General features: G+C 53.1%; 2 protein-coding genes across 2 annotated transcripts in view; one reads left to right on the top strand and one right to left on the bottom strand.

Annotated features, from left to right (window-relative positions):
- Nucleotides 1–581: 581 nt before the first annotated feature.
- Nucleotides 582–6,447, bottom strand: LOC123135422 (nitrate reductase [NADH]). The gene is made up of 2 exons (XM_044554492.1): nucleotides 5,138–6,447; nucleotides 582–2,393 (listed from the first exon to the last, which is right to left on the bottom strand). Exons 1-2 carry the CDS (start codon nucleotides 6,306–6,308, stop codon nucleotides 820–822), a joined length of 2,745 nt encoding a protein of 914 aa, XP_044410427.1. The 5' UTR covers nucleotides 6,309–6,447; the 3' UTR covers nucleotides 582–819.
- LOC123138634 (uncharacterized) overlaps nucleotides 6,307–9,965 on the top strand; it is a 17,298-nt gene continuing 13,639 nt past the window's right edge. Inside the window, exon 1 of the mRNA XM_044558580.1 lies at nucleotides 6,307–6,394. Within this exon, the coding sequence (XP_044414515.1) occupies nucleotides 6,307–6,394 (88 nt within the window). The remainder of the gene's footprint in view (nucleotides 6,395–9,965) is intronic.

Genomic DNA, 9,965 nt, shown 5'->3' with positions numbered 1-9,965 from the left:
AGCCCTCCCGCCGACCCTTGCCGAGATCCACTGCGTCCCCATGGCCCTAAGGCCATCGGAGAGGAGGCGGACCTGCGGTGGCGGCGGCGGGAGGCAAAAATCCTAGCTTTTTGTGGAGGAGAAGGAGGAGGCGGCGGCTACAATATCCTTTTAATGATTATTTATTCTAACATGATTCCCATGGTTCTTTTTTGGATTAATCTAAGTTAAAAATTGATATTTGTTTCAACACAATGGGGTTTTGGGCAGGACAAGGAGGGTCAGATGGTGCTTCCACGTCCGGAGAGGAAACTACGACCGGCCATTTTGTGGAAGATTTGAGCGAGGCTACTGGGCAAAAATTAGAGTGCAATGATCCATGTAAATACATTGATTTTGAAAAAAATGAGATTGTCCTCATATGCTTATATATTGGCAGCGGCTTTAACAATTTAGATAGAAGAATAATCAATCTTATTTACATACTCCCTCCGTTCCAAAATAGATGACTCAACTTTGTACTAACTTTAGTATAAAATTGGGTCATCTATTTTGGGACGGAGGGAGTACTAGGTAGTGTACATGAAGGAATAAACAGACCCTCAACCGAAGCCACGTCCAATGTACTCTAGGAAACAAGTGTACGTACGTACATACAACCTACAGAGTATAATTCATGCAATCACGCATGCACGTACATACGGTTCTCTAATGAACAAATACTTTCGACAGACACATATAAACATTGGGTACATGCACAGATTGATGCGTCGACGCGGTGGTTTTGTATAGGCAGCAGCATGCATGCTACGTACTAGAGAGAGGAGAAATGTTGTTTCATCAGAAAGAGATGAAGGAATTGGCCATGTCGTACTTCATCTTCTCGAGGTTGGGCGAGATGGCGAACTTGATCATGGGCGGCGGCCCGCAGGCGAGCGCGAGGGTGTCGTCGCCGCCCTCGGGGACGTGCGCCCGCAGGATGTCCTCCGTCACGAACCCCACGCTGAACCTCCACCCGTCCTCCGGCCGCTTCACCTGGTCGATCACGTACCACACCTTGAGCCTCTCCGGGTACTCCGCCGCCCACCGGTCCAGCTCGTCGCGCAGCAGGATGTCGTCCTCGCTCCGGTTCGCGTACACCAGGTGCATCTCCGTCTCGTCCTCCGGCTGGTCGCGCAGCACGGCCTGGATCACCTGGTACATGGGCGTGATCCCGCTGCCGCCGCAGATCATGGCCAGCCTGCGCGCCCGCCGCTGCTTGCCGTTGATGACGAAGTTGCCGCGGCCGGTGTACTCCACGTGCCCCAGCGGGCCCTTGACGTCGATGCAGGAGCCGAGCTGGAGCGACTCCAGGTACTGCGTCATGAGGCCGCCGCTGGGGAACTTGGGGTGCTCGTCCTTGAAGTAGACCTTGACGAGCAGCTCGAACTGGCCGATCTCGTCGACCATGCTCGTCGGAGTGTAGGCGCGCATGCAGAGCTTGCCGTCGATGGTGGCGCACACGAAGATGTGCTTGCCGACGGGGAGGCCGAGCACCTGGTCGGAGGACGGCAGCGCGAAGCGGAAGAGGCGGACGTCGTGGGAGAGCTCCTTCTTGTCCACCAGGCGGCAGGGCACCTTCTCCCGCGGGCTGGACAGCGCGATGGGCGCCCCGGCGACCTTGGTGGCCTCCCGGATCGGGGCGAGGTGGGAGAGGCTGGACCCGCCGTGCACCGAGTTGTCCGAGTTGTAGCCGGTGCCCGTGGTGATGAGCTCGCCGATGCGGTAGGTGTCGAGGAGCGCCTTGGCCTTGTCGGAGTGGATGGCGTCGAACTCCTCGGTGCAGTCGGATCCCGCATTGATGAGGATGCTGTCGGCGCCGCCGGGGTGGTCCTTGAGGAAGGCGGTGCAGTCGTAGACGTGGCCGTGCACCACGATCCACGCCGACTCCTTGGACCCGTGCTTGCGCACCTCGGACATGGTGAACTGCTTGTCGGCGACGGTGTTCATGAACGGAGTAGACGTGCTGCGCTTGAGCCCTGGCGCCGCCGCCTCGGCCGTCTCCAGGTGCTTCTGGCGCGCCATCCAGCCGCCGGTCTGGTTGCCTGGCTGCGTGGGGTGCTCGAAGACCAGCCCGATCTCGCCCTTGTGGGGGCGGCACACGTTGACCTTCACCTTGAACCAGCAGTTGTTCATCATGCCCATGAGGTTCCAGATGAGCTTCTCCGGCTGGGTGTTGTGGGTCTGGTCCCACGCGCGCACCGCCACCTCCTTGGCCCCAAGGAGGTCCAGCACCTCGATCTCCACCGACCAGAAGCACCAGCACCAGTACCGGCCGTACTTGTTCGGCTTCTCCGGGATGTCGAGCGTGCACAACATCCAGCTCTCGCCGCCGTCCAGAGTCACTTCCACTCGTGTGATCTTCTTACCACCACCTACAAAACGCAACGATAAGAAATAAGTGATCATGAGTTGGTGGTTCGCTCACTGGCTTAACTAGATAATACCCCCGTGTGTTGCTACGGAGTTGGATATACAGTTATTAAATATGTGTGAAATACTAATAGAACCCTTACGATTTAAACTATGTGAGATTTTCTTGCATAAGCCAAAAAAATATTAACATGAAAGATTATGCATGTCACAATTAAATGTAATGTGATTTAAAATCCACATAGAATGCATTAGTGCATGTTGCATGGTAAGGAATTTTCGTGGGTAGCTCGGGACGGGTCCTAGTGGAACGGCTGCACCAATTTTGATGATGTGAAAGAAGACATGTTGAGATAATTAGAATCAGTGGGGATCTCTCTTTGAAGTACTAGTACTTACTCCTTCATTTTCATGAGTACTAGGATACATGATTACCGTCTCCTAATTAATTAGTGCAATAGTTAAGAGATGCTCCCTCCTTGGCTTGAAAAGAAGGTTTTGATATATAAAAGTCAAAAGGGCAATGTTTGACCACATAAAGAAACATTCAACAACTAAAAATACAAAATCAATATCATTAAATATACGATAAAATGTGTTTTCATATTATACATATCTACTGTTATGGTTGCCGGTGGTTTTCCAGTAAATTTGATCAAGCTTTGCCTTGTTTGTTTTCATAGGAAATGTATGTGTCTTGTCATGGAGCACACAGGGGGTACTTAACAAACGCAACGTTTTCCTCTTCTTCTTTTAAGCAGGAAGTTTGTGTCGGCAAGCAACCTCGACACGTTTCCCGAGGCCCAAGTTGGAATATTCAGTAGAAAGTGTTGCTGCTAGATTCCGATTCCACTTGTTGATGATTGGCTGGCGGACAAGTGCCCGTTCCAAAATGGGACGAATCATGCGGGCATGCTTTGTTCAGTTGCCTACTTGCTTTTGACTTCCCCACTAGTAATTTGTCAAATGATGAGACTTAGCAACATGGCTTCGCCTGATGCTTTTGCTTTGGTTGATGGTCTACGGATGGTGGTTAGGTGTTATAGTTTTTCCGACTTAGTCCCTCTTCCTTTTTTGTTTGGGCCTTTTTTGTCCGGGTAATGTTACACCTACGTAGGGTGGAGATCCTTACGTACCTTACGTGAATTCTGATTTGTCGGTTTTTAATTCGTCGCTAGTTGGGGGCATGGGCCTACCCTAGAAATCAGGGGGGCAGTTTGATTAGTGTTTAAGGTAATTACACATGTTAAGTATAGTATAAGACATGTTTGTAGGCGTAGCATTTTCCTTCTTGTCCCTCTCTGGTGACTATAGCCCGTTTGAATTTCGGCTACTTTAGGTTAGCCATAGTTTGGTAACATAAGTAGTATCATGCTCTTTGGACTTGCAAACATGCTTATGTGACAGGCAATTAAAAAAAAAGAGATTGTTATAGTAACCTAGGTAGATACCGTAACATAATAAATGTGATGCTACTATATGTCATGCATGGCAATAAATAAGACCATCTATGATACTACTAACTTATGATACTATGCACTATAGATGTAGTATCATACACTAGTATCATATGCATTATACAAGTATATGATACTCCCACTATGACCAGCCTTAGGGCATTTTATGGGTTCACTGTGTGAACCGAACCAGGAAGCTGGCAGTGTAGCAGAGCCAAATCAATAGGTGTACTAGAGTTACTATTGAACTACTACTGGATAGGAGAAAAATCTGGCTTGTGGCTGCGGCTAGCCACACGAATTGTGTTGTGCCTCCAATTATATGGCTCGCTTTTAGCTTGTCCCTTGCTCTATACCCAAGCCAGCACTCCACCAGGTACGACTTGGCAAACCTTGCCGCGGGCCCCACACATCAGACGAACTATTCCAAGAGCTAGCAACGTTTTATACTACTCCCTCCGTCCCATAATATAAGAAATCTTTTAACACTACACTACACTACACTAGTGTCAAAAACGTTTTTATATTATGAGACGAAGGGAGTATATTATAGCAGTTGTATACAGCATGGCAGCCTCCAGCAGCTACCTTAGCTTTTGGACGGCACCAAGTGGCAGCGACCCCAGAACCACAAGAAAAGCGCATGCAATTTTTGTCAAAAAAGAAAAGTGCATGCATAGGTTTTATATATCTTTTGGTTAGCAGAGAAAGTGCACTCAACCACAAGGAAAACTACTTAACTACACACGGTATCTCTCTTCTCTTCTTGCACCCGGTTTTGAAGCTCGCCTACTGCCACGAGACAACTAAGCTAGGTCGGCTCATATCATATGGTCAATGCTATGGAGGTAGTGGTGGTGGTAGGGGTAAAAATAACAATGAGTGGCCGCCACCACCACCCCTCTCAGCTGTTAGTAGTAGAGTAGTAGTAGAAAACAAGGGACTGTCGCACTCAAGCTGGCATTTCCAAATGCTACCAATGTCAATCAAGTAAGAAAATGTATCCTGTGCTTGGTCAGGTCAGATGTCCTGGTGCTGAGCTTTATACTACTCTCATCAACTTTTTTTTTCCTACGTGAGCATAAAATATGGTATATATATGGTCCTTATGGTCAATGCTACGTACGGAAGCATAGTATATACTCTCTAATTGCGTCATCCTTGGCGTCATGTCATGTAATACATATACCAAGACAAAGAACAAATCTACCAAGCAGCTTCTCTTTTCGATCCTCTGACTTTCCAAAAGAACGTAATAAAATGGATGGACGGGTAGCTGGGTCACGTACCGGAGTATGCGTATCCTTTCATGGTGTATGCGCGCTGGGTGGTGAAGGCGTTGATGGGGAGGATCTCGTCGTGCCCGGGCGTGGTGATCACCGAGTTGGTGTTGAGCTCGTTGATGATGTACTCGGGCCGGTACCACCACGCCTCCGCGTTGGCCAGCTCCGCGTCCACGTGCGACGGCAGCACCCGGTTGTCCTTGAAGTGGTAGTAGTTGTCGGACTCGGCGGTGGTCACCACGATGCGCCGGAGCCACTTCACCATGCGGCCGCCGATGCAGCCCGGGATGAGCACGCGGACGGGGAAGCCGTGGTCGGGGAGCAGCGGCTCCCCGTTCTGCGCGTAGGCGAGCAGGATGTCGCGGGACGGGTCGAGCGCCCACTCCCGGGTCACGCTGGTGCCGTACTTGGAGCCGCCGCCGCCGGGGAGGTCCTCGGCGCCCTCGAAGCACACGTTCAGGGCCTGCCCCTTGCGCGACATGATGCCGCACCGGAGCAGCACTTCGCGGAGGCGCGCCCCGCGCCAGACGGAGGTGGACACCCCCGCCGCGCCCCAGTTGAAGCCCACCGTCTGCTGCACCATGTTCTGCTCCTTGCGGCGGTTGCCGGCGCACACCAGCGTGGCGGGCACCTCCGCGGCGGCGAACCCGTTGGCCAGCTCGTCCATGGTGAGCCGCGCGGGGCGGCGGACGAGCCCTGTCACCTCGACCGTCCAGGTGGCCCAGTCGCCCTTTGGCACGGCGCCGTGGTTGCGCACGTAGTGGAGCGGCGCGGGCGTGATGAAGCCGTGGTGCATGAGGCGCGCCAGCGGCGGCTCGCAGTTGAGCGGGTGCTTGCCGGTGAGGCGGATCAGCGAGGGGTTGCGGTCGATCCAGGCGTCCGCCGTGCCCTCGTCCCGCGGGTCGCGCGTCGACGGCTCCACCTCCAGCTGCAGCTGCGAGCCGTACGCCTCCCGCCAGTCCTCCTCCGGCTCCTCGTCCTCCTCGTCCTGCTCCTCTTCCTCGACGATGGCCTTCCGCGGCGGCGAAATGAGCGGGGGGAACCCGCAGCCGCGCACCGGCGAGTCGGCGCGGCGACGGATGCCGCCGTTGGAGGAACCGTTGCGTGCCGGCGGCGCGGTGGCCGGCGCGTCGAGGCGGCCGAACGACGACTGCCGTGGCTCGACCGAAGCGGCCATGGTGCGCTGTGCCGCGTCGTGGGACAAGCGTTGGATGGTTTCTGGATTGGTCGCCGCAGAAGAGGAAAGGAAGGAACCGGCGGCAGGTAGTGGCCGGGAGGGGGCGCGGGATTAGTGAAAAGAGAAGCGGTGCAGAGGCTGGTATATATACACACACGCAAACGCCGACCTCCCGAGTGGACTGACGTGCGCCTCAAAAGGCCGCTAGCAGCCCTATCCCCTTATAGTCGACTGGCCTATGACTATGAGGATCTCTCTCTCTCTGTTGCTTGTGCACGCCCCGATCAATTCAGTCAAAATCGAAAAAAACTATGTTCCCTTCAAAAGGTTTAACAATCTTAATTAGCACCATCTCTAACCGAAATGCACCATCCTAATTATGCGGCCCTCAATTTCGCCATCTACATACTCGACTTAGATCTTCGATTAGCACCATAGTGAATTCACCCCCCCCCCCCGGCCCCCACCCTCTCTCAATAAGTGGCACTCCCTTGTACCGCTTGCTCACCCTCCCCCTCCCTCATCGGCAAACTCGAGAGCGGCCCCGCATGCGTCGACCGTGTCAACCACCGAGCTCGACTTAGAGGACATGCCGAACGTGGCCATCAACTCTCAGGAGATTGAGCAACAATCCCACCGACCACGAGTCGCTCGAACATGAGGCATAAGTGGAGGAGGAGCACGAGGACAACCATGCAATCTTGGCCTTCGACTCAAAAGAGCGAAGTGCACCATAGGTCCCTAAACTATTTCGAGGTACTCACTTAGGTTCTCTACTTTTGGAAGACGACATGTAGCTCCGGAAAGTGCAATAAGTGTGTCATTCAGGTTCAAACCAGCCCTAACCCTGTGTTGACTGCTCATGTGTCACCATTGGTCAACGCCACGTTGGAAGAGGCGGTTTGGTGGCAAACATCCCGCTGAAACTGGTTAGGATCTATGCAAAAAAGACACAAATGTATATATGGAGTCCGGCATCGACTTCCTTGTCGACGACAGTGGTGGCCATCAGTGGCGGAGCTACACCAGAATTCCTGTTAGGGTGGGGTGGGCTGGGGGGGGCACAAAATGGGAGCATTTGAGGGGGGCAAAATACTATTTTTTTTCCTTTCATCTAGGCCCTCTACTTAATATTTTTTTCAAAGATTTGTCCAAAGTTGCCCCCCCCCCCAAGTAGTACACTAAGCTCCGCCACTGGTGGGCATAATGAGATGCTGATTTTGGCCATAGTGGTAAACATCGATATCACGTTGTCTATGACCACTGTCTTGCGTTGGATCAGGATCAAGAGTAACAACCTCATCGACTCGAACAAGGTAGTGTGTAGGTAGACCAAGGCTTTGGTCTCCTCGGTCTCGATTATTATCATCATGTCGTTGTTGGTGTTCGTTCCTTTGGACGTGGTAGGGGGGAATTTCTTCCAGATCCACAATGCTGGGGTTCTGAGTGAGGTTGTATAACATAGCTTCCTACTCTTGATCATATTCGATAAATGTGTGAAGCACTTTGTTCCCCAATGCAAGCTTTCTCTCCAAACCGACATTTAACTGTTGTGCCGCTTGCTAGGAGCATATCACTATGGTTTACTAGAACAATGCCACCTCTATGATGGCATCCATGATGATGATGTTGTCCCCCTTGATGTCAGTGAGTACCTCGATGCTGCTGGGAGGCGTTACAACATCACAACCATGAAGTGCTTATGTCTCGCATCAGCTACCACCATTGACCTACCATTTTTGGTGGTACATCAACTTACTGAAGAAGAGGCCGCCAGAAAGGTCCCTAAATTTGTAAAGAGGGCGTTTTTTTATTTTGCATATTTTCAGGACTGGTAGGGGTTTGGACTTGGGTGACATCCTTATACGTTTTCACGACCTGAAAGACAATTTCCAAAATTTGAGGACTTACATGACATCCTTGGAATATTCTAGGGATGCAGAATGCACTCATAGGTGTGGTTGTTGGTGGTCGTTGATTTGCGCGGCATGACAGCGAAAAAAATGTTCCTGGATCCAGTGCATGATGTTAGGGTTCTGGGCGAGGTTGTAGACCATGGCTTTATACTCTCGATCATCTCCATGGTGAACCTTTGAAGCACTTCGTGCGCCAAGGTGAGCTTTCTCTACAAGCCAACATTTAGCTACCCTGTAGCTTCCCAAAAGCACCCGAACAACCGTCACCTCTATGATGGTATCAACGACAACGTTCACATGGATGCTTGGGTGGAGAGGCATGTTGGCACGGTGCATCAACCCCATGCCGACGATGTTGTCCTCCTTTAATGCCGATGAGTACCTCGATGCTGCTAGAACGCCTCCTGACACCACGACCATGGACCTCTCTTGTCGTGCTCGACCGCATTGTCCCAGCATTCACCAGCATTGACATACCACCGTCGGTACACGAACTTGCTGATGAAGATGACGCCATGGATGTCCCTAAGGCTATAGGACATGTTTTTATTTGTGTGTGTGTGTGTGTATGTTTTTGGAAGTTAAGGTTTGAACCTGGATGACCCACTTATTACATTTTGTGGACCTGAATGCTAGTTTTCATAATTTAAGGACCTACGTGACATCCTTGGGATATTATAGGGACCTTTTGGTGCGCTTTAGTCACCCTAGGGAAAAAAAGGTGAGATAAACCCGAAACCGCCGGTGGCGCCGGGCTACCCACTGGGCAGGGATGATTGTTTAGCCCCCGCGACGGGAGGGAGGGAATCGGATTCCAGTCCGCCGTAAACCGGCAGCGATTTTTCTAGTCCTACAAATAGTAGTCTCCTACTACTAGTGATCCAATCCAGATCATGCCCACGGAGTGCTCCTGCGGCGGGCAGGATCGTAGGGACAGTACCCTTCCGATGGGCGAGCCAGTCGGGCGGTCACGGGAGGCCAAGGGGCAGTGTGAAGTGGCGCCCGGCCGGATCTGGATGGAGCAACCCAGCAAGCAAGAGGCTGCCGCTGTGGCTTGACGGCCAGCCTCTGCCTGCCTGCTGTGTTGCCTTGCCGCACGTGCAGCTGCCTGCCCGCCCTTTGGCGCGCGCCGAGGAACCGGCCTCCCCGGGGTGACACCCGCCGCGGTTGCCCTTTGGCTCGCCGCAGGGGGCGCTCGATCGCCGGGCAGGCAGAGACGCGGCCGGTGGGCGCCGTGCGCTCTGCGCCGCTAGTTTCTCCGAGCTCCACTGTGCGCCGTACGTCGGGACGCTGTGGGGAGAGGGATGACCGCCCGCCGGTTGGTTGAGTTTTCTACCAGCCGGATCGATCGCAGTCGCAGTCGCAGTCGTACGGGCGTGCGTATACGCGGCCGAAAACGACTGCTGCGGCCAGCGATGGACGTTGACGGGCGGGGAGCCGGGGAGAGGCCGACCCGGCATATGCTTGGAAATGGTGCTGAATTTTATTTACACGTAGGCTCGCTCCATCGGTTTGGTTTGGTTGGACCTCCTGAGGCGAGCCCTGACTGACTGACAGGTGAAGCGAAGCGTGCGTTATCCTCCGCGTGTGACGCACGTTCCCCCGCCATTAGCAGCCACGCACACCGGCACGGTACACTGCAGCCGCCATGCGTTCATCGTGCCGCATGCCTCCTCGGAGGCAGGAAGGGCCGCGGCCGTGCGCGCGGTGCTCTGCCTGGCCATCTAAAGTAGGGCAGAGG

Source organism: Triticum aestivum, chromosome 6B (genome assembly GCF_018294505.1).
Source record: "Triticum aestivum cultivar Chinese Spring chromosome 6B, IWGSC CS RefSeq v2.1, whole genome shotgun sequence".
Taxonomy (NCBI): domain Eukaryota; kingdom Viridiplantae; phylum Streptophyta; class Magnoliopsida; order Poales; family Poaceae; genus Triticum; species Triticum aestivum.
The sequence above is the reverse complement of the archived record's forward strand: the minus strand, read 5'-3'. Positions and strand labels throughout refer to the sequence as shown.